The 23,625-nt window shown below is 36.9% G+C and overlaps 3 protein-coding genes across 3 annotated transcripts; 2 read left to right on the forward strand and 1 right to left on the reverse strand.

Annotated features, from left to right (window-relative positions):
* Nucleotides 1–471: 471 nt before the first annotated feature.
* On the reverse strand, nucleotides 472–4,825 carry mrpl20 (mitochondrial ribosomal protein L20). The gene is made up of 4 exons (XM_058054653.2): nucleotides 4,627–4,825; nucleotides 4,381–4,491; nucleotides 1,082–1,159; nucleotides 472–978 (listed from the first exon to the last, which is right to left on the reverse strand). The coding sequence occupies exons 1-4, from the start codon at nucleotides 4,711–4,713 to the stop codon at nucleotides 805–807; spliced, it is 450 nt and encodes a 149-aa protein (XP_057910636.2). The 5' UTR covers nucleotides 4,714–4,825; the 3' UTR covers nucleotides 472–804.
* A 242-nt stretch (nucleotides 4,826–5,067) lies between these two features.
* On the forward strand, nucleotides 5,068–11,963 carry sdhb (succinate dehydrogenase complex, subunit B, iron sulfur (Ip)). Its single transcript, XM_058054649.2, has 8 exons — nucleotides 5,068–5,218; nucleotides 5,498–5,631; nucleotides 7,077–7,162; nucleotides 7,229–7,365; nucleotides 9,192–9,308; nucleotides 9,408–9,509; nucleotides 9,580–9,702; nucleotides 11,549–11,963. The coding sequence occupies exons 1-8, from the start codon at nucleotides 5,147–5,149 to the stop codon at nucleotides 11,627–11,629; spliced, it is 852 nt and encodes a 283-aa protein (XP_057910632.2). The 5' UTR covers nucleotides 5,068–5,146; the 3' UTR covers nucleotides 11,630–11,963.
* Nucleotides 11,964–12,443: 480 nt separating this feature from the next.
* mfap2 (microfibril associated protein 2) lies at nucleotides 12,444–23,129 on the forward strand. Its single transcript, XM_058054651.2, has 10 exons — nucleotides 12,444–12,654; nucleotides 12,741–12,905; nucleotides 15,119–15,182; nucleotides 15,368–15,415; nucleotides 16,818–16,844; nucleotides 18,525–18,602; nucleotides 18,683–18,724; nucleotides 18,799–18,886; nucleotides 22,515–22,588; nucleotides 22,676–23,129. Exons 3-10 carry the CDS (start codon nucleotides 15,152–15,154, stop codon nucleotides 22,780–22,782), a joined length of 495 nt encoding a protein of 164 aa, XP_057910634.1. The 5' UTR covers nucleotides 12,444–12,654; nucleotides 12,741–12,905; nucleotides 15,119–15,151; the 3' UTR covers nucleotides 22,783–23,129.
* Nucleotides 23,130–23,625: the final 496 nt, after the last annotated feature.

The raw sequence follows: 23,625 nt of genomic DNA on the forward strand, positions 1-23,625 counted from the left end.
TGAAGGGACAAAACTTGTACTATTCTTTTTAAAGGACATGTCGGTTTATTGCGTCAGGCTGTCTTGTTCTCAAAGTCAAACACCGAAACCATTACTGGATGTCATTAGTTAACTCTGAACTGGGAAAAAACATAGTTTATGTATCTCGTTTATAAAAATGAATCACAAATCATCCAGCTGACTTTTGAATGAGAAGCAGAGTACATCCTGGTCTGGTCACCTGTCACTCACAGGAGGCACATTAGACAAACAAGTATTAACACATGTAGACAATTTAAGTCTCTAATTAACCGAAAATGCATGTTTTTGAGATGTAGAACATATTGACATGCTAACTACAAGTACATAAATAGTAACTGATGCAGCACATGACTAATTATGTATTTAATACAGTATAAAAGTGTAGACAGATGCACACATGGAAACAACCTTAGATCAGTTTGTCTGTGATAATAGAAAACAACACTCAGATACTTATGCATGTAATGTGTATCAAAATGTTTAATTGCGTAAACATTTAGAGGATAAGCACACAATAAGAAATAAATATTTACAAGGATGTGGGAGATATGACCATTTACTGCATATCAGAAAACATGATAAATGATCAATTTAAATGGCAGCAGTAGAGTTTCTGACACATTTGTAAGGTCACAATCAAAAAGGGTCAGAAGAGTGAAGAAAATCCGCCCTGCCAAGTCATATTTTCATTTCTAAGTCACAAATCACATGACAAAATGGTTTAAAAAAAAAAAATATGTATGTGTCCACTGTATTTAATGAACATTTCCACCATCTCAGCCACTACTGCTGCACAACCACACGCGAGAAGACACCAGGAGGTTCTTTGCCGTCACCCAACGCCGTGCAGAAGCCTTCTTGCTGCCGGGCCCTGGCCAGCTTAGCGAGGGAGAGGAACGAGCGAGGTTCTGTGATGGCCAGGTCGCTGATAACCTTTCGATTGAGCTGCACGCTGCTCTGTTGGTTGAAATGAAATGACAGACGTAACCATTAGCGCATAATCTAATAATAAAAATGCAATTTAAGAGGGAAACGACAGCACAATGTGGAATGGACTAACCTTTGTTAGGTTGCTCATGAGCGCAGGATACTTCATGCCGTGCTCTCGGGATGCTGCAGCTATACGTGTGATCCAAAGCTGGAATGTATGTGATATGAGACCAATCAATGTTTTACCCTTGCAATACAGTTACAATACAAATGGGACAGTTTGTGTAACTCTGCTTGTTCACACACTTCATACACAACCAGTCTTCCAGAGAATATTTTGATGTATGAAGAGAGATTAGCGTATAGTGACAATATATATACAGTAAAGTCTCGTTATATCGATATCGGTTATATCGAAGTACTGCTTATTACGATACTATTTTCATTTCCCGGCAAATTTCTAGTCTTTTATGATATAATTAGTTCCGTTAGTACGATACCCGGTTATTATGATAATTTGTGTGTATAGATTCTATACACACGAGAGAAACCACAAACGCAGTTGGTTCTTCTGTTGCAGGCATGTGTTTGGCCAGCTATGTGGGGCGGGTTGAGCATGACCTGTGAACCAGGAAGTACGGGAATCGGTGTGTGTGCTGCACTCTGGTGGTGGAAGTGTGAAAAATAAATTTGACTGGAAGCAGCCGTTGGCCGTGTTCTTTTTTGGTATTGAAATCCTTAAGCAAAGATTGATTTAAGCTGCTCGACATTGTTCTAGACCAGGGGTGGGCAAACTTTTTGACTCGCGGGCCGCATTGATATGACAAAATTTACGGTGGGGGGGCAGACTATATATTTTACACGTAACAGTCCACCTGGTATTATTGTATCTGTAAAATTGTCATGCAATCTGCTATTATTATTTATTATTTTATATTTATATTTAAATATTTTAAAAATAATAAAATATTATAATAATTACAATGAAATTAAAATAATAATTATTATATTATTATTATGTAAAATATGCAAATATAACAATAATATTACATATAATTAATATAATAATTAGCATTAATATAATTATAATAATCATAATAGTTCTAATAATTATAATAATAATCTAATAATAATAATAATTATTATTATTATTATTATGTGCTTGTGTCCCTTTTTTCAGGAGCACTTTGTAAACAACAGACCATGTCAAAAAACAAAATTGATAAAACCATCAAAAGGTTGGCTCAGGCCATGATGCCAGGTTGTATGTTGAGTTTAAATGAAATACTTTGGAAAGATTGGGGCGGGCCGTATTCAAACACTTGGCGGGCCCTCGTGGCCCCCGGGCCGTAGTTTACCCACCCCTGTTCTATACAATAGAACAATGTCGAGTGCATTATTGCCCACTTTTAATGCAGTTCGGCGCAGGATCGGATATATCGACAGTCCGGTTATATTGATATTTTTTCCGACTCCCGACAATATCGATATAACGAGACTTTACTGTAAAGGAATGTGCGAGGGATACTGCTTGAAAATAAGAACAACAAAATAAAAATAGAAAACATGTCACTTGAGCTTGTTCTTCGTATGAATTGTTTTTAGAACGTTCTCCAGTGTATGAAAGCTTTTCAGTGCTTTCCTGTTTTTGAATATCAGCTTCATATAATATTTTCAGTTCCGAAGAAAACCGGTGAATATTTGGCTTGCATAACATGACTCTGGATTTGTGAATATGGAATTTTCCTAATGAACAAAGACATTTCACAGCATTCTGCAGATCCTTACAAAGGTTGGAAGGTTACGATGGTTAAAATAGAAAATTTGGTCCAAAATGTTAAAGAAATGGGACATTCGTAGAATAAGTGCCTTATTGATTCCTCTTCTAATTTGCATAATGAGCATTGTGACGAGACCCCCTCCATGAATTTGGCTAGACGTGAGTTGCAAGGGTAAAAATTGTGGATTGTTTTAATGTGAAGTTCTTTCACTTTGTTTGGAATAAAAAACTGATTGTGTTCATTCCGTATCCTTTCAAAGTGGATGTTTGGGAAGGAGTTCCTCCAAAATACAAGAGCCGTAGGAGGGCAACCTCTAGCTAAACCAGGGGTCTCAAACACGCGGCCCATGGGCCAACTGTGGCCCGCAGGACACTAGTTTGAGGCCCCCGCCTTGATATGAAAGTTTAATGTTAGTGCGGCCCGCGCAAGTTTGATATGGATGCTGTATGGTATCATGTACCCAGAAAAAATTATTACGTTTGATTAATGTTCATGTTAAAGGTTAAATAACTGTTAGTAGTTATCCTCCCTATCCGTGTGGAAGTGGTACGTTTTTGGCTATTTAAGTTGAAAGGAAATAACTTGAAGGCTACCGTTTAGGTGGCTAGCTCTCTAGTTTGCGAGTTAGCATGTGTCTCAAGACCCTGCAGTTGCGCAATATGTTGTAAATAAAAAGAGTATAAATGTGACTATAGTCGTGTTTTGTCATGTCTACAGGGCTCTAATAATGCTTTGTTCATTTTAATATGAAAAAAATCCTTTGTCTACCCACCAACTATATGTGCTTTCTTAAGTTTTTATTATTATATTTATTTATTACTGATTGATTGATTTTCTTTATTCTTGATTTGTTTGTTTATTTTTCATCTTATTTTGTGTAGAAAAATAAAAATTAAGATATTTGAGAACAGTGGAATGTTTTATCAGAGCTTTTCTTGTAGAAAATTGGAACCAAAGCGACGTTTTTTTTAATTTTTTTGTTTTTAATAAATGCGTTTGTTTTTTTTTGGTTTTTTTTGGGAAAACCTGATGTGGCCCAGTCTCACCCAGACCCGAGCTCCAGTGGCCCCCCAAGTAAATTGAGTTTGAGACCCCTGACTTAAACAGTTGCTAAAGCTGGGCTGGGATTCCCTTAATTACTCGTTCATAATCAACAGGATCCATGTCGTTATTATGTTTTTGAACAAACAGGTTATAGTTTTATGATGTTCCATTTCTATCAAAGAAATCAGAGAAAAAATGATGTTTCTTTCCAGGCTTTGTTTGTGGAACTGGACTTGTTTCTGTGAAAAATGTATTGGTTATTCCACATTATCCATTTGTGAGGAGAGAAGTTGTGTTTGAAGGCCAACTTCCATGAATCCAGCGCTTGCTTGTGATATAGTGAGAATATATTTTTGTTGCCATATTTTGAGAGTAATAAAATGAGACTAGTGAAAAATCTAGTGAAAAGACTTTGAGGCCAAAATGGAGAGACTGAAATAGAGAAGATGACACATGGGATTTAACTGCATGCTTTGTAGTGGCAAAGGGCACAAATGCAGTGCAATCATCACTAGTTTTTTCCAGGTCATACAGATTCTGCACTTGTATAATAATAATATAATATTATTATAATGATATAATAATAATAATAATAATATCTCACCGTTCGAATGTTGCGTTTCTTCAGCTTGCGACCTTTTGTGGCGTAGACGAAAGCCCTCCTCACCGCCCGCACAGCCAGACTGTAGCAGCGGTTCTTTCTCCCTCTAAAATGCTGAAACACGTCAAAAAAAATGATAATCATATCGTCATTGGAAATCCACTTTGTTCATTCCTCAACAAAATATCACGACATTTCAGAGTACAGGAAAGTATGTCGTCAAGCTCCAGTTAATAGCCTGGTCCTTACCCGTGCATGCTTGAGGAGTTCTTGGACCTTCCAGTATCGGTCAGGTCCGCGGCATCTGATCCAAAGAGGGACGGTCAAGAACACCATTTCGGAGCTTTACGGCAAAAAGAGTGCAGTGTTCTGTGTGACCTTACACCGGCTCCACATGAGCCACACGCTCAGTCTGTTATGGACGTCAAGTTGCACAGCCGCAGAGTCACGCTTGGGTTTGCTTGATTCCTAATGCCGGGAATCCGATTTCTGAACGCTTGTGTTAAAGGGTTTACTCAAGAAGGAACAGAATAAATGTAAAAAATCAAGTTATGGTGTATATAAAACAGTATTTTCGTTCAAAGTGTCGTTATAACATAATTGCAAACCACATACTTATATCAACAGCCCTAGTTTTATTCAGTGACTTTGTGCCATCCGGACAATACTGGTACTCAAAACAAGCGCTTCTTATATGTAGCGACACAGCCGAGGTGGATGCTGGGACAGAGAGGGCGGAAGTGAAGGTCAGTAGAGGAACGGCAACAACATGTCTGTTGCTAGCTTGACGTCCTTGAGCCGCTCCGGTGTTTTGGCGCTGCGCTCCTCAGCCGGCCTGGTGGTATGTGAATATTTATCATATTTATCATATTTATCATCAGGTTTTAAAACATGTTCGTATCATGTTGCGGTGTGTTTGTGCAGCTCAGCTTGACAACAGAGGGTCCCGTCTATATCACGAACCCCCATTACGTAATCAGCTAGTTAGGCTAGCAGTCAGCTAACTAGCATGGTGTTGTTGTTTTAGTTCTATAAGTCGCTTTAGTGATATACACAAGGCGTGATTTGAACACTATATCGTATGTGAGTTGATTGGACTGGCTGTTTTATGTTATGGCAGGCAGCGCGCTATGTGCAGACAGCAGCCGCTCCAGCAGCACAGCCCAGGATTAAGAAGTTCCAGGTCTACAGATGGGACCCAGACACTCCAGGAGACAAACCTCGCATGCAGACCTTCGAGATCGACCTAAACACGTAGGTGACAGCTGCTCGGCATTAAGTGCTGGCCTAAATACTGTGGGGCTCCAGAAAGCCTCAAATTTAATAACACAACCCTGAAGAGAAGACGACCCATATTTTTCTATTATAAGACAGTGTTTCTATTATGTACTGTGGGGAATATTGTTTCTAAATGCAGTATGAACAAGGTTGGCCCCACTTGCATAAACTTACAGACACCGAATATAAGACAACCCTTTTTTCAGACTTTTTCCAATACTGACTTTTATTCAGGTCATTATGTTGTTTCTGTTATATCCCATAGTGAAAATTGTTTCTCAATATACTATGAGCGAAGTTGGTGCGATTTGCATAAAACTCTAGCAGATATAAGACAACTTGTTGTATTCAGACTATTTTCTGTGGGTAAAATAATGTCTTATATTTTGCTGGGGGTTGCTGTTATTTGCTATAGAAAAAATGGTTTTTAAATATGAACAATTTTGGCGCCACCTTCTGGTTTGCATGTATAATCCTGTAGACCCCAAATTTTTAACAACCCAAATGTTTTAAGACTTTTCAGGGGGGAAAATATTGTCTTACATTCGGGTCAATACTGTATACCTGTTATTTTCTATAGGGAAAATTGTTTGTAATGGATAAATCGCTCAACCCAGAATATAAGATGGTCTTTTTCTGACTTTTTCCTGAGGGTGAAAAATACCGTCTTATATTCGGATCATTGCAGTGTTTCTATTATATCCTATGTGGAAAATAGTTTCTAAATACACTGGCTTAAAAGTGTAGACTCTGAATATAAGACAATCCATTTTTTTCAATCCGTCCTATATTCGGGTCGGTAGGATGTAGCTGTTATTTGCTATTGGGAAAATTGTTAATAAATATGAAACGGCGCGTATAGATCTCTCAACACAGAATGTAAGACGACTCATCTTTTCAGGCGTTTTCATGCCGTCTTATATACAGGTCAATACAGTATTTTTGTATTGTATGGGATAACATTTTTAAGATTGCATTTAGAAATTCTCTACACACAGAATATAAGACAACTAATCTTTTTCAGACTTTTTTTGTTTGGGCCAATGCAGTATTTCTATTATTGCCTATTTGGAAAGCTGTTTCTAAATATGAACGAGTCTAAGGTAGAATCCATCACGGCGCACATGAAATTATGGCTAAAATATTGCAGGTAAATCATTAACAGTCTTATGGTGAACACTTGGCGTGTCTTCTTGTTTACTGCTCATAGCTTTTATATCTAGTTTGCTATGTAAACACATGTTCACTTTAATGGGCTTAGAGCGGCCTTGATGTGGTTTGAGTACAGGATGCTCCGACTGTGTGTCTTTCCGATCCATCATCTGCTCCTTAAATCCTCTTGAGGTCTTGCCAGCGGAGGATAAATACCCGAGTCCAGTCTGGTAAAATAAGCCCCATATATTGCCATATCCTTCCTGCAGGTGTGGTCCAATGGTCCTGGATGCCCTCATCAAGATCAAAAACGAGATGGACCCTACGCTGACGTTCCGCCGCTCCTGCAGAGAAGGTAAACTGAAAGTGCGAGTTTGACGCCAGAAAACAACATTGACTCACGTCCTCCCGCAAACCGCAGGGATTTGCGGATCCTGCGCGATGAACATCAACGGTGGGAACACGTTGGCCTGCCTCAACAAGATTGACACAAACACCAGCAAAGCCACCAAGATTTACCCCCTCCCGCATATGTATGTGGTCAAAGACCTCGTGCCGGTGAGTGACCTCTGACCTCCACGTTATTATTATCTTTAGTGGGAGTCGTATGTGGTTGCTCTGCTTGATGCTGCCGGGAAACAAAAAGCAGAAGTAAAACACGCACCTCATTTTTAACCTTATTTACTGTCATACAAGTGTAAAAATAAGTCAACCACTGTTTAAGTTTGATTATAAAACCAATTTAAAAAAAAACTGAACTTAATACCTAATTTTTAACATTAATTGTCATACAAGTGTAAAAAAAAAAGTTTTAGCCACCGTAAAATGTAAAAAATAATCCACTCCAATGGGAATGTTGACAACAGGTGACAACTTCCTGTTCCGCTTTGATGGCCCTTGTTGACGCAATGCTAATGGTTTGATTTCATTTCAACATGCATCAGATTACAATTGAGTGCATCCCATAATCAGTTCCCAGTTCCACATGTCCAAAAGGAGTAGGAAGAAGCAAAACTTATTAAATCCTACCCCTCCATCTGGTACTTTTACAATCACTAACTGTTATATTTGTTCACTTCCTGCTTTCCATAATACAGTTTAAGGTTTTTTTTGTTGTTTTTTTTTATAATGTACCTCGTACCGAAGTACAAGATGATATGAGCATCCAATTACATAATGGTTACCATAGTAACCGTCAATATAGTGATATATATAGCACATCATGACTGGTTCAAGACTCTTCATCCTTGTATTTAGCAAACATCAACTGCTTGTATTGTTTCTTGAATTGGCTCATCGTTGTGCATTGTTTGATTTCCTTACTCAATCCATTCCATAGTTTGATTCCACATACTGAAATGCTATGGCTAGCATAACGTAGTCCTAGCATAGAAGTGTTTCAAATGTACTTCTTCCCTGAGATCATATTTCTCCTCTCTTGTAGAGAAGTATTGGATGACATTTTTAGCTAATTGGTTATTTTTAGCCTTATGCATTATTTTAGCTGTTTGAAGATGAACTATATCAGCAAGTTGAAGTATTTGCGGTTTTAGAAATAAGGAGTTAGTACAGGGGTGGGCAAACTTTTTGACTCGCGGGCCGCATTGATATGACAAAATTTACGGGGGGGGGGGGCAGACTATATATTTTACACGTAACAGTCCACCTGGTATTATTGTATCTGTAAAATTGTCATGCAATCTGCTATTATTATTTATTATTTTATATTTATATTTAAATATTTTAAAAATAATAAAATATTATAATAATTACAATAAAATTAACATAATTATTATTATATTATTATTATGTAAAATATGCAAATATAACAATAATATTATATATAATTAATATAAGGATTAGCATTAATATAATAATAATAATAATAATAATAATAATAATAATAATAATAATAATATTTATAATAATTGTTATTATTATTATTATTATGTGCTTGTGTCCCTTTTTTCAGGAGCACTTTGTAAACAACAGACCATGTCAAAAAAGGAAATTGATAAAACCATCAAAAGGTTGGCTCAGGCCATGATGCCAGGTTGTATGTTGAGTTTAAAGGAAATACTTTGGAAAGATTGGGCGGGCCGTATTCAAACACTTGGCGGGCTGGATGTGGCCCCCGGGCCATAGTTTGCCCACCCCTGAGTTAGTATGTTCTCTGTAGGCGGCATTATGAATTATCCTTACTGACCTTTTTTTGCAGTACAACAAAAGAGGTCAATGTCATGCATGCGTGTACTTAAGATGAAGGTTTTGTTAGACGTCCTTATTTTACGCCGTTCTCCGACACGGTAATACATCACAGCATATCATAGCAATCCCCAGATCCCGAAGCAAATCAGCAGAAAGGTTGTGCTTGTGCTCCACAGGACATGAGCAACTTCTACGCCCAGTACAAGTCCATCGAGCCCTACCTGAAGAAGAAGGACGAGTCCCAGGAGGGCAAGGAGCAGTACCTGCAGTCTGTGGACGACAGACAGAAACTGGCACGTCTCTCACCACACACACACACACACACACACACACACGGCCTTTCCACGCTCACAAGTCACATGACCGTCTGCATGTCCTCACTTCCTCTTCAGGACGGCCTGTACGAGTGCATCCTGTGCGCCTGCTGCAGCACCAGCTGCCCCAGCTACTGGTGGAACGGAGACAAATACCTGGGACCCGCCGTGCTCATGCAGGTGCGTGCTGGAAGAAGAAAACAAATGAAAGACGGGAAAAGGGCGTGACTACTTCCTGTCGTCCTTTCAGGCGTACCGCTGGATGATCGACTCGCGAGACGACTTCACAGAGGAGCGTCTGTCCAAACTGCAGGACCCTTTCTCTCTGTACCGCTGCCACACCATCATGAACTGCACCAAGACCTGCCCCAAGGTAAAAACCAGCCGCCCCAAAATAACAGCGAGCCACTCTCAAATAGAGGATCTTTGACTGGCATTTTTTTTTTTGGAGGGAGGCAACAAGTCCTCACTAAGAGCAGCACGCTTCTGCCACATTGAGGATCTTTGACTGTCGTTTTTAACATAAACCTTAAACATAAAAGTTTGCTCCTGTCAGATAGAGGATCTTTGAGAAGCATTTCTAGCAAGAGGTCCTCAAAAACAGCAGCAGGCTTCAGCCATATTGAGGATCTTTGGCTGTTTTTGCAGCGGACCCTTAAACATTAGAGTCGGGCGCCTGTCATATAGAGGATCTTTGACAAGCATTGTTTTTATAGGGTCTCAAAAAGAACAGAACCCTCTTGTCATTTTTTGCAGTAGGTTCTTTAAAACAGCAGAGCCCTCTTCTCATTTGGAGCATCTTTGACGAGTGTTTTACAGCAGATTCCTGAAAACAACAAAGCACTAATGTCATATAGATGATCTTTGTGTTTTTGCAGTGGATGCTACAGAAAGATAGGTGTGCCCCTGTCATATAGAGCATCTTTGACTCGTGTTTTTGCAGTAGATTCTTAAAAACAGGAAGGCACTCTTGACACAGAGGATCTTTGACAGGGTTTTTGCCATGCATTGTTAAAAATATAGATGTGCTTCTGTCATATAGAGGATATTTGACTAGTGTTTTTTGCGGTAGATTCTTAAAAACAGAAGAGGGACCAATATATAGAGGTTCTTTGACTAGGTTTTTTTGCGGTTGATTCTTAAAAACAGAAGAGGGACCAATATATAGAGGCTCTTTGACTAGGTTTCTATGTGGTAGATTCTTAAAAACAGAAGAGGGGCAAATATATAGAAGCTCTTTGACTAGGTTTTTTTGCGGTAGATTCTTAAAAACAGAAGAGGGACCAATATATAGAGGCTCTTTGACTAGGTTTTTTTGTGGTAGATTCTTAAAAACAGAAGAGGGACCAATATATAGAGGCTCTTTGACTAGGTTTTTTTGCGGTAGATTCTTAAAAACAGAAGAGGGACCAATATATAGAGGCTCTTTGACTAGGTTTTTTTGTGGTAGATTCTTAAAAACAGAAGAGGGACCAATATATAGAGGCTCTTTGACTAGGTTTTTTTGCGGTAGATTCTTAAAAACAGAAGAGGGACCAATATATAGAGGCTCTTTGACTAGGTTTTTTTGCGGTAGATTCTTAAAAACAGAAGAGGGACCAATATATAGAGGCTCTTTGACTAGGTTTTTTTGCGGTAGATTCTTAAAAACAGAAGAGGGGCCAATATATAGAGGCTCTTTGACTAGTTTTTTTTGCGGTAGATTCTTAAAATCAGAAGGGGGACCAATATATAGAGGCTCTTTGACTAGGTTTTTTGTGGTAGATTCTTAAAAACAGAAGAGGGGCCAATATATAGAGGCTCTTTGACTAGTTTTTTTTGCGGTAGATTCTTAAAATCAGAGGGGGGACCAATATATAGAGGCTCTTTGACTAGGTTTTTTTTGCGGTAGATTCTTTAAAACAGTAAAACATTCTGTCATATAGATGACATTTGACTAGCATGTTTTCAGTGGAGCCTAAAAAAAATGCAAAACCCTCCTGTTGTTATATACAGGATCTTTGACCAGGGTGTGTTTGCAGTGGATCCTGGAAATAGCGAGCCCCTCCTGTCATTTATAGGATCTCTAATTGCTGTTTTTGCAATAGATCCTTAAAAACAGCACAGCACTCTTGTCATATAGAAGATCTTTGACTAGCATAATCAAGTTATTTGACGGGTGTAGAACAAGGCGGCTGTGTTTGAATTGACGACTTGAACATGACGCTTCCCCCTTCCAGGGTCTGAACCCCGGAAAAGCCATCGCAGAGATCAAGAAGATGATGGCCACCTATAAGGACAAGAAGGCAGCTGCTGTTTGAGTGACCAGTCGCAGTCTCGTCTTACAAACTATAATAAATTATCTTTTCTTTCTAAATGATGCTTCTTCAGCTCTGATGGACTTTTACACCACAAATACACACACCATCAAATACAGGTGTGTACATGTAACACATCTAAGGACTTGGGCATGTACATACATGACATGTTTTATTTTTTTTTGCCATGGTACATGTTTTGATGTGTGTTCAAAACCATTGTGTGTATTTATTTGCACTTGGTATTTTCTGTAATGTTTTTATCTCAGTCTTTAGTGCAGCTGACTCCTGTGCTTGCCTGCCTTGCTGAGAATAAATCATTAACTGTTAATCCCCATTATGTCCTTTAGAGGGCGCACATGCGCACTCTGTCTTTTTCCACCAACAAACGATAGCTGTTTAAGTGCACTTGTGTGTGTTTAACCTTCTAATGTATATGTCTGTGAATAACCAAACCATCGGGAACAGCTCTCAGCAACCACAATAATAAATATTATTCGATTAGGTGAAGGCGTATCTAATGTTACGGCGGCTGTAGGTCAGTCTTCTCTCATTTATAGCGGTTAATTGCTTCCAGACCTGGCGATATAGGAGTATGTCAATACATTAGTTATTTTAGAACTGTTACATTCTAAATACGGTTTTAACAAGATTAATGGCACTCATATTCCAACACTTTATTCACAACACATTGCGGTACTCTTATATTGCTGGAACTCCAGATAGCCGCTAGCTAACGAGGTAAGCTAGCTAACGGGGTAAACTAGCTAACGAGGTAAGCTAGCTCACGGGGTAAGCTAGCTCACGGGGTAAGCTAGCTCACGGGGTAAGCTAGCTAACGTGATTCAGCATTAAGATTGCGGGTGTGTGCTGGAGCCTATCCCAGCTGACTTAGGAAGAGAGGTGGGGGTACATAACCTACATGCAACCCCACACGGAGATTCGAACCCAGGTCTTCCTGACTGTGTGGCCAACATTCAGCTCAACCGTTATATCCTCGAATGTACTACTAGCAATACTTCCGCCAGGTGACCACAAACTGCATTGTTTCTTTTGGCTATTTTATCAATATATAATATTAATGTATCATTTATCAACTAATTTCTGGAAATAGCGCAACATGGCGAGGGAGCAACAATCACAATCACGGTTCTGGAAGCTGGAGTGGGTGGAGACTAAAGCCGTGATGGGTGGTGCAAAGCGGGGCCGTGGAGTCCTCCTGCACTCACTGGGCGCATGAAGGCTGGAGGACAGTCGCAGCGCTTTCATCCAAACTTCGGTAAGTTCCAGCTTCCGCTCTTTGTTTAGCGCCGAATGTCCATATATATTGCATATGAACTTCATTTCAACATACTTGATTGTGTGCATGGACTTGCACGGGAGAGTGTGAAGTCTCGGCGTGAACAATCTATGGAAGTTGACGTGTGGTCATGTGTTTTCATTGGGGAGGGGGCTACAGTTAATCTCTTGCGAGAATGGGCTGCGGGTGGGGTGGGGTGGGGGGTAGCAGACAAATGGGGGTCGAGGGGGGCAAAAAGATGAAATCATCGCTCGATTAAAAAAAACAACGAAACCGATACGTCTGATTATGCCTTGTTAAAGTACTTAATAAATACAGTATATATACATGTATGTGTGTGTGTGTGTTGGATGGAAAGGGGGGTGGGGGGGGGTGATGGCTCCCAGATGTGCTGTGAAAACATATGGCCTTTGATGCCACTGTGATGCACACTGGAATGTGTGTGTGTGCGTGTGTGCGTGTCCAAATGATTTGACTTGACGCGTGGGAACACAGAAAAAAAAAACTTGCCGTCACCGCATAATAAGTAGTATAAAAATGCAAAAATACTGCATTACACGTGATATAGAGGATCTTTGACAGGCGTTTTAAACAGTAGAACTCCTGTTACATTGAGGATATTTGACTATTCAGACTATTCATAACACATGATACACAGCAGCTCTCCTGTCGTATAGAGGATCTTTGACTCCCATTTTGAAATAGGTCCGGAAAATAGAAGAGTACTATGCTCCTAGAATATATATTTTTGCCGTAGGTTAGGGTTCCTGCCAAATAGAGGATCTTTGACTAGTGTTTTGTCTGTCATTATAAACAGCAGATCTCTCCTGTCACATAGAGGATCTTTGAGTAGCATTTTTTTTGCAGTAGGTCATCAAAAGCAGCAGTGCTCTCATAAAATTGAGGATCTTTGACAGGCATTTTGGCAGGAGGTTCTCAGAAAGAGCAGCGTACCTCTGTCATATAGAGGATCTTTGAAGTTTTTTTTTTACTTTAGGTTCCTAAAAAAGCAGCATGCTCTTGTCACATAGACAATCCTTTGCATGTTTTTTTTTTTGCAGTAGGTTCCTAGAAACAGTAGAGTGCTCCTGTCGTATATAGGATCTTTGACAAGCATTTGTTTTCAGTCTGTTATTATAATCAGCAGCACTCCTGTCATATAAAAGAGAGGACTTTTCAAGTACTTTTTTTGCAGTAGATTAAAAAAAACAGCAGCAGAGTGCTCCTGTCAAATAGAGGATCTTTGAGTAGCTCTTTGTTTTGCAGTAGGTTCCAAAAAACAGCCAATTGCTTCTGTCATGTAGAGGATCTTTGAGTCACTTTTTTAAAACCAACATAGTGCTCCTGTCAAATAGAGGATCTTTGAAAAGCGTTTTTGGCAGAAGGTCCTCAAAAAGAGCACCACGCCTCTATCATATAGAGGATCTTTCACTCGTGTTTTTTTTTCAGTGTGTCATTATAAACAGCAGAGCTCATCAATTGTATAGAGGATCTTTGAGTAGCTCTTTGTTTGCAGGAGGTTCTAAAAACAACAGAATGCTCCTGTCAAGTAGAGGATCTTTGGGCATTTTTAGAGCATTTTTGGCAGGACATCCTCAAAAAAAAAAAAAAAACAGCACGCCTCTGCTATATAGAGGATCTTTGACAAGTCTGTCATTATAAACAGCAGAGCTCTCCTGTCATGTTGTGGATCTTTGACTAGCATTTTTGTAGGACGTTAAAAACAACAGAGTGCTCCTGTCACATAGAGGATCTTTGAAAAAAAACAGATGGTCATTTAGATGGAAAAAAACGGTCTGGTGTTTTTTCTCTCTCTTTTATCCCAACCCGAGTGGACGGTTTAGAAGAAAAATTGGGGGTGGGGTTAGAAGGGAAATGAGGGATGTGGAAGAAAGAGGGATGAAGGAGAGAAAAAGAGAGAGAGAGAGTGCTGCGCTCTCCGCCATTTGTTTTCCTGGAATGCAGCGTGAGACGGCAAAAAGAGAAGAAGGAAAAGAAGAAGTGATTGTTCTTAGCAAGGACAAACTTTCCGCATTCTTGCTGTCACACTTTTCATGTTTGGCCCCCCCCCCCCTTTATTGGTGGGGGCCAGTGAGGGAGCGTGGGTGTCGGTGGGGGTGGGATTTGAGAGGGGGAGAGAAAAGCACAGCGGAGAATTCCACTCACCTTACCTTCCTGATCTTTGTTCCCAGTGAGAGTCACAATACCCCCCCCCCTCGGACACCATGAGAGTCCTCCTCTTCATCTGCATGCCAGGTAACAATACTGTTCCACAAATCTGCCTTTACAAAGATCATAATGCAAACGAACTCTTTGCTAAGGTCACTCAAATATCAGAAACAGCTGTCAGTGAGAGGATGTTTACTTGCTACTCGGCTGCAAACAACAACGTTAGCGTTAGCATCTTCTTAAAGGCACATTTCCACTTTTGTCATCAACAGTGGTGCTGCTCGCCCAGGCTCAGTACCAGGAACCTTTTCCTTTCCTGGGTGAGTTCGACCGGCTGAGAATTCTACACATCATATTTCTATGCAGTATTAGTTACGCTGGTGTGAAAAAGTGTATTCATAAAATATTTCACATCATCAAGCACATTTAAATATCAGTCAATGACAACACAACTCAACACAAAATGAAGTGAAAAAAAAAGTTATTGCCTCCAATGTTAAAACATAAGATCTATTAGTGTGCAAAAGGTTCTAAAGCCATTTCTAAAGGGACTCTAGCAAACCTCAGCGAGAGCCGTGGGGGGGCAAACCTACACGGGCCAAAAAGTTATTGCCTCCAATGTTAAAACATTACATAAGATATATTAGTGTGCAAAAGGTTATAAAGCAATTTCTAAAGGGACTCTAGCAAACCACAGCGAGAGGCGCGGGGGTGGGGGGGCTACACGGCCCAAAAAGTTATTGCCTCCAATGTTAAAACATAACATAAGATCTATTAGTGTGCAAAAGGTTATAAAGCCATTTCTAAAGGGACGGGACTCTAGCAAACCACAGCGAGAGCCGAGGGGGGGGGCAAACCTACACGGGCCAAAAAGTTATTGCCTCCAATGTTAAAACATAACATAAGATCTATTAGTGTGCAAAAGGTTATAAAGCCATTTCTAAAGGGACGGGACTCTAGCAAACCACAGCGAGAGCCGTGGGGGGGGCAAACCTACATGGGCCAAAAAGTTATTGCCTCCAATGTTAAAACATTACATAAGATCTATTAGTGTGCAAAAGGTTCTAAAGCCATTTCTAAAGGGACGGGACTCTAGCAAACCACAGCGCGAGGCGGGGGCGGGGGGGTGGGGGGCAAACCTACACGGGCCAAAAAGTTATTGCCTCCAATGTTAAAACATAACATAAGATCTATTAGTGTGCAAAAGGTTATAAAGCCATTTCTAAAGGGACGGGACTCTAGCAAACCACAGCAAGAGCCGTGGGGGGGGGCAAACCTACATGGGCCAAAAAGTTATTGCCTCCAATGTTAAAACATTACATAAGATCTATTAGTGTGCAAAAGGTTCTAAAGCCATTTCTAAAGGGACGGGACTCTAGCAAACCACAGCGAGAGGCGGGGGCGGGGGGGTGGGGGGCAAACCTACACGGGCCAAAAAGTTATTGCCTCCAATGTTAAAACATAACATAAGATCTATTAGTGTGCAAAAGGTTATAAAGCCATTTCTAAAGGGACTCTAGCAAACCACAGCGAGAGCCAGGAAGACCTGGAAGACTTGCTGTGATAAATGGAACCATGAATTCTGTCATTTTGTGTTGAGTTGTGTTGTCAATACTAAGACTAATATTAATATTTTGTGATGATCTGAAAATGATGACAAACACTTTTTCCCACCACTGTAAGTCATGTGACTCTTAACAATATGTTGTTGTTCTTCTCCAGGGGACTACGGACCCGATTATTTCCCAGGTACTTTTTATTAGCTCGATCAATATGCTACTTTTTCCATAGCCAATAGTGAAAGAATGTGGTCGGCCATTTTCATATTTGAAACTATATCCATATATATATATTTTTTAAATCCCTCATTTATCACAGTTAATTAGGAAAATCATTTCACATTTTCACATCTCATCATTAGCTCATAATTTAGATTCATCTCATGATTTTAACTTTTTTTAAAACTATTTATCTCATAATTTTGACTTTTCAGCTCATCATTTTGACTTTTTTTTTTTTGTCTTATAATTTCAATTTTCCTACCTGGTAATATTGACTATTTATGTCATAATGTAAAATTTTTATCTCATAATTTAGACTTTTCAGCTCATAATTTTGATTTTTTATTATCATAATTCAGACTTTTTCTCATGTCACATTTTTATCTCATCATTCTGACTAATCTCATGATTTTAACTTTTTCTAACTACATCATAATGTACATTTTTATCTCATAATTTTGACTTTTCAGCTCATAATTTTGACTTTTTAATCACATAATATAGATTTTTTAAAATCTCATAATTTCAATTTTCCTACCTGGTAATATTGACTATGTCATAATGTAAAATTTTTATCTCATAATTTTGACTTTTCAGCTCATAATTTTGATTTTTTATCACATAATTCAGACTTTTTCTCATGTCACATTTTTATCTCATCATTCTGACTAATCTCATGATTTTAACTTTTTTTTTAACTACATCATAATGTACATTTTTTATCTCATAATTTTGACTTTTCAGCTCATAATTTTGACTTTTTAATCACATAATGTAGATTTTTTTTAATCTTATAATTTCAACTTTCCTACCTGGTAATATTGACTATTTATGTCATAATGTAAAATTTTTATCTCATAATTTTGATTTTTTTATCATAATTCAGACTTTTTCTCATGTCACATTTTTATCTCATCATTCTGACTAATCTCATGATTTTAACTTTTTTTAAAACTATATCATAATGTACATTTTTTATCTCATAATTTTGACTTTTCAGCTCATAATTTTGATTTTTATTACCATAATTTTGAGTTTTTTTCATAATGTCACATTTTTATCTCATCATTCTGACTAATCTCGGAATTTTGACTTTTCAGCTCATAATTTCTACTTTTTAATCACATAATTTCTACTTTCCTATCTGATAATATTGACTATTTATCTCATAATGTAAAATTATTATCTCAGAATTTTGACTTTTTATCTCATAATTCAGACTTTTTCTCATAATGTCACATTTTTATCTCATTATTCTGACTAATAATTTTGACTTTTTATCTCATAATTTCAACTTTCCTATCTGGTAATATTGACTATTTGTCTCATAATGTAAAATTTTTATCTCAGAATTGTGACTTTTTTTTATCACATAATTTAGACTTTTTCTCATAATTTCACATTTTTATCTCATCATTCTGACTAATGTCATAATTTTGACTTTTTATCTCATAATATTAACTTTCCTATCTGGCATCCTATCTGACTCCAAATTGTCCATAGGTATGAATGTGAGTGTGAATGGTTGTTTGTCTATATGTGCCCTGTGATTGGCTGGCCACCAGTCCAGGGTGTACCCCGCCTCTCGCCCGAAGACAGCTGGGATAGGCTCCAGCATATGGTTAATATGAAATTGTACGTTTTCCAGAGGAAACTGCTGGTTCTCTTGCTGAAAGGTTCGTGCAGCAGCTTGCAATCGAACCTGTGGTTCATCCACACAAACCAGGTACGTTCGCTTAACTTTTCCTCTTTTGTCGTTTTTTCCATCTGGAAAATTCATGCAAGTTTTCCTTTCTTTGACGTCAGACACCGACTTGGAGACGGAGCCCACGGAGCCCGGCCCCCTCGGTAAGCGACGTAATGTCTGGAGATGAGAGCACGGAGCCGATTCAGTGGTTGAGTGGGTTACGTGTGCTTTGCAGATTGCAGAGAGGAGCAGTACCCGTGCACCAGACTCTATTCTGTGCACAAGCCGTGCAAGCAGTGCCTCAACACGCTCTGCTTTTACAGGTAAGATGCACCTGCAAGCACTTAGATGACGTAGTGGTTGATGCCGCGTTTATTAGCCTCAAAGCCCACCTGGGCGCCATCAACCACGCCGCCTCAGGGACTCCACTAAGTCGTGACACATCGGACTTAACGTACTGACCACACACGCTCCAGCTGAGATGGGAAAAAGATGGGAATTTATACGGGAAAAAAACACTTCTACCCGAGCGGTGCTTTTCTTCCTGGCACTCACATACACCGGTACCCCGGTCACACAGAGGCCTGTGGGGGGTTTGGGGGTGTCTGAAAGGTTTTTAGGACGCCCCAAAATACCTCAATTGTAAGCCATAATTAGGAGATATATATAATTAATAATATATATATAATATATAATATCATAATTATTGATATAAAAAGTCAACATTATGAGATCAAATATGGAAATTATTAAACGAGAAGTCAACCTTATCAAATAAAACATGGAAATTATGACATAAAAGTCATAATTATGAGATAAATATGAGAAAAGGTCATAAATGTGAGATTATAAAGTCAAAATTCTGACATCAAAAGTCATACTTATGAGATAAAAAGCCAAACTTAATGAGATAAAATGGGAAAATTATGATCTATAGAGGACAAATTATGACATAAAATGTGAGAATTATGAAATAAAAAATACTAATGATATAAAAAATAAACATTGAGATAAAATATGGAAATTATGACATAAAAGTCATAATTATGAGATAATAAAAATACAAAATTATGAGAAAAGGTCATAATTGTGAGATTATAAAGTCAAAATTCTGACATCAAAAGTCATAATTATGAGATAAAAAGCCAAACTTAATGAGATAAAATGGGAAAATTATGATCTATAGAGGACAAATTATGACATAAAATGTGAGAATTATGAAATAAAAAATACAAATGATATAAAAAATAAACATTGAGATAAAATATGGAAATTATGACATAAAAAGTCATAATTATGAGATAATAAAATACAAAATTATGAGAAAAGGTCATAATTGTGAGATTATAAAGTCAAAATTCTGACATCAAAAGTCATAATTATGAGATAAAATAGGAAAATTATGATCTATAGAGGCCAAATTATGAGATAAAATGTGAGAATTATGAAATAAAAAATACTAATGATATAAAAAAGTCAACATTGGGATAAAATGTGGAAATTATGACATAAAAGTCATCATAATTATGAGATAAAAATACAAAATTATGAGAAAAGGTCATAATTGTGAGATTATAAAGTCAAAATTCTGACATCAAAAGTCATAATTATGAGATAAAAAGCCAAACTTATGAGATAAAATTATGATCTATGGAGGCCAAATTATGAGATAAAATGTGAGAATTATGAAATAAAAAATACTAATGATATAAAAAATAAACATTGAGATAAAATATGGAAATTATGACATAAAAAGTAATAATCATGAGATAATAAAAATACAAAATTATGAGAAAAGGTCATAATTGTGAGATTATAAAGACAAAATTCTGACGAATTCTGACAATGTCATAATTAGAGGTAAAAACTCATGAGAGTCCAAATTATGAGATAAACTGTGAGAATTATGAAATAAAAAATACTAATGATGATTTAAAAAGTCAACATTATGAGATGAAATATGGAAATTATGAAAGAAGTCAACATTATGAGATAAAATACAGAAATTATGATATAAAAAGTCATAATTATGAGATAAAAATAAAAAAATATGAGAAAAGGTAGTAATTGTGAGATTATAAAGTCAAAATTCTGGCATAAAAAGTCATAATTATGAGATAAAATGGGAAAATTATGATGTAAAGTCATAATTATGAGATAAAATGTGATAATTATGAAATAAAAAATACTACTGATGATTTTAAAGTCAACATTATGAGATAAAATATGGAAATTATGAAAGGAGAAGTCAACATTATGAGATAAAATACAGAAATTATGATATAAAAAGTCATAATTATGAGATAAAAATAAAAAATTATGAGAAAAGGTAATAATTGTGAGATTATAAAGTCAAAATTCTGGCATAAAAAGTCATAATTATGAGATAAAATGGGAAAATTATGATCTAAAGTCATAATTATGAGATAAAATGTGATGATTATGAAATAAAAAAATACTACTGATGATTTTAAAAAGTCAACATTATGAGATGAAATATGGAAATTATGAAAGGAGAAGTCAACATTATAAGATAAAATACGGAAATATGATATAAAAAATCATAATTCTGGCATAAAAAGTCATAATTATGAGATAAAATGGGAAAATTATGATCTAAAGTCATAATTATGAGATAAAATGTGATGATTATGAAATAAAAAATACTACTGATGATTTTAAAAAGTCAACATTATGAGATGAAATATGGAAATTATGAAAGGAGAAGTCAACATTATAAGATAAAATACGGAAATATGATATAAAAAATCATAATTATGACATAAAAATAAAAAATTATGAGAAAATGTCATAATTGTGAGATTATAAAGTCAAAATTCTGCCATAAAAAGTCATAATTATTAGATAAATTTGGAAAATTATGATCTAAAGTCATAATTATGAGATAAAATGTGATGATTATGAAATAAAAAATACTACTGATGATTTTAAAAAGTCAACATTATGAGATGAAATATGGAAATTATGAAAGGAGAAGTCAACATTATGAGATGAAATACGGAAATTATGATATAAAAAAATCATAATTATGAGATAAAAATAAAAAAATATTAGAAAAGGTCATAATTGTGAGATTATAAAGTCAAAATTCTGGCATAAAAAATCATAATTATGAGATAAATTTGGAAAATTATGATCTGAAGTCATAATCATTAGATAAAATGTGTGAATTATGAAATAAAAAATACTAATGATGATTTTAAAAAGTCAACATTATGACATAAAATATGGAAATTATGAAAGGAGAAGTCAACATTATGAGATTAAATATGGAAATTATGATATAAAAAGTCATAATTATGAGATAAAAATAAAAAATTATGAGAAAAGGTCATAATTATTATAAAGTCAAGATTCTGGCATAAAAAGTCATAATTGAGATAAAATGTGAGAATTATGAAATTAAAAATACTAATAATGAGATTAAAAAGTCCAAATTACAAAATAAAACATTTAAGGTTGAAATTATGAGATAAAATGTTGAAATTGTGAAATAAGAAATCATAATTTATTTAGATTTAGACTCCGATTTAAAAAATATATATAATTATGAGATAAAAAGTGACAATTATGAGATTCAAACTTCTTATCTCATCCTTTTTTTGTTGTTTTTTAGCATAATTTTGAGTCTATTTATCTGACTTTCTACAATTTAGACATTTAATCTCATGATGCTTTAACTCGTAATTGTGAGTTTTTAATCTTGTCATGTAAACTTTTAATCTCGTGATTATAACTTTGCTATCTCGTAACCATGAAATATAAACCATAATTCTGATTTATATTTATATTATATTTATATATATAGTGAGTGAGCTTTGTTTAAGTGTTCGATTCCCAGGAAAACTCCACTTGAGGCAAACCGTTGTTTTGTTTTGACGGATCTCGGAGACGAGTTGTGCTCGATGGCCTTTCCGTGTTGTCTTGCAGTCTGAGGCGGGTCTACGTGGTCAACAGGGAGGTGTGCGTGAGGACCGTGTGCGCGCACGAGGAGCTGCTCAGAGGTGGGTTGTTCACGGCCGCGGCCCCGGATCCCGCGGTTGCATTCCAAGCCCTCCCAAACGACTTCTCTGCGCTTTGACCGTTTTCAGCCGACCTCTGTCGGGACCAGTTCTCCCGCTGCGGCGTGGCGGCGGTGAGCGGCCACTGCGGGTCGGTGGGAGGAAGCTGCGGGAAGAGCTGCGGGGGCGGGTGCTGATGAGGATGATGGCGGCGTTCCCGCCCACCCGCCCACCCGCGGGCCGGCCAGCCGTGTATCGTGTATGTTTGCCTATACTCCAAAGAAGCTTGATGATTGTATCAATGACTGGTGCTATCCGACGTCACACTGGTGCTGCCCATCCCAACACGCCACGAGCTGTTTGCGTACCGTCACCGTATTAACCGCTTTGTATTTGTACTGTACTTCTTCTACTGTGGGGGTACTTTTCCAAAAAGAAGATGACCTCAGCTTTTTCCACCAAAATGCTTTGAGAAGACGCTTTGTTAAAGTCTCACTATTAAGACCGACGTCGTAATAAAGTTAATAAAGCTGGTTTTTTTTAAAATACAGATTTTTGTGACGTCTCTTTATTGTTTAAGTCCAATTTATCAGATAAATAGTGGAAAAAAACTTTTCATTAGTTCGATCAATATGCTACTTTTTCCATAGCCGATAGTGAAAGAATATGTCGGCCATTTTCATATTTCAAACTATATCCGTAGATATATTTTTTAAATCCCTCATTTATCACTGTTAATTAGGAAAATCATTTCACATTTTCACATCTCATCATTAGCTCATAATTTAGATTCTTCTCATGATTTTAACTTTTTTTTAACTATTTATCTCATAATGTACATTTTTATCTCAATTTTGACTTTTTAGCTCATAATTTTGACTTTTTAATCACATAATATAGATTTTTTTATCTTATAATTTCAACTTTCCATCATTCTGACTAATTTCATAATTTTGACTTATCTCATAATATAGATTTTTTTTATCTCATAATTTCAACTTTCCTATCTGGTAATTTGTCTCATAATGTAAAATTTTTAT

Source organism: Doryrhamphus excisus, linkage group LG18 (genome assembly GCF_037039965.1).
Source record: "Doryrhamphus excisus strain RoL-2023G ecotype Guam linkage group LG18, RoL_Dexc_Guam_v1.1, whole genome shotgun sequence".
NCBI classification, from domain to species: Eukaryota; Metazoa; Chordata; class Actinopteri; order Syngnathiformes; family Syngnathidae; genus Doryrhamphus; species Doryrhamphus excisus.

What these genes read in the sequence shown, in the direction of transcription:
- mfap2 (XM_058054651.2), top strand. Translation starts at nt 15,152, where the DNA reads ATGAGAGTCCTCCTCTTCATCTGCATGCCAG. An exon ending in CGGACCCGATTATTTCCCAG is followed by an intron (nt 16,845 to 18,524) that starts GTACTTTTTATT and finishes TACGTTTTCCAG; the next exon opens with AGGAAACTGCTGGTTCTCTT. An exon ending in GGTTCATCCACACAAACCAG is followed by an intron (nt 18,603 to 18,682) that starts GTACGTTCGCTT and finishes CTTTGACGTCAG; the next exon opens with ACACCGACTTGGAGACGGAG.
- sdhb (XM_058054649.2), top strand. Translation starts at nt 5,147, where the DNA reads ATGTCTGTTGCTAGCTTGACGTCCTTGAGCCGCTCCGGTGTTTTGGCG. An exon ending in GACCCGCCGTGCTCATGCAG is followed by an intron (nt 9,510 to 9,579) that starts GTGCGTGCTGGA and finishes TCGTCCTTTCAG; the next exon opens with GCGTACCGCTGGATGATCGA. An exon ending in GCACCAAGACCTGCCCCAAG is followed by an intron (nt 9,703 to 11,548) that starts GTAAAAACCAGC and finishes TCCCCCTTCCAG; the next exon opens with GGTCTGAACCCCGGAAAAGC.
- mrpl20 (XM_058054653.2), bottom strand. Translation starts at nt 4,713, where the DNA reads ATGGTGTTCTTGACCGTCCCTCTTTGGATCAGATGCCGCGGACCTGAC. An exon ending in AACTCCTCAAGCATGCACGG is followed by an intron (nt 4,492 to 4,626) that starts GTAAGGACCAGG and finishes GACGTGTTTCAG; the next exon opens with CATTTTAGAGGGAGAAAGAA. An exon ending in AGAAACGCAACATTCGAACG is followed by an intron (nt 1,160 to 4,380) that starts GTGAGATATTAT and finishes CATACATTCCAG; the next exon opens with CTTTGGATCACACGTATAGC.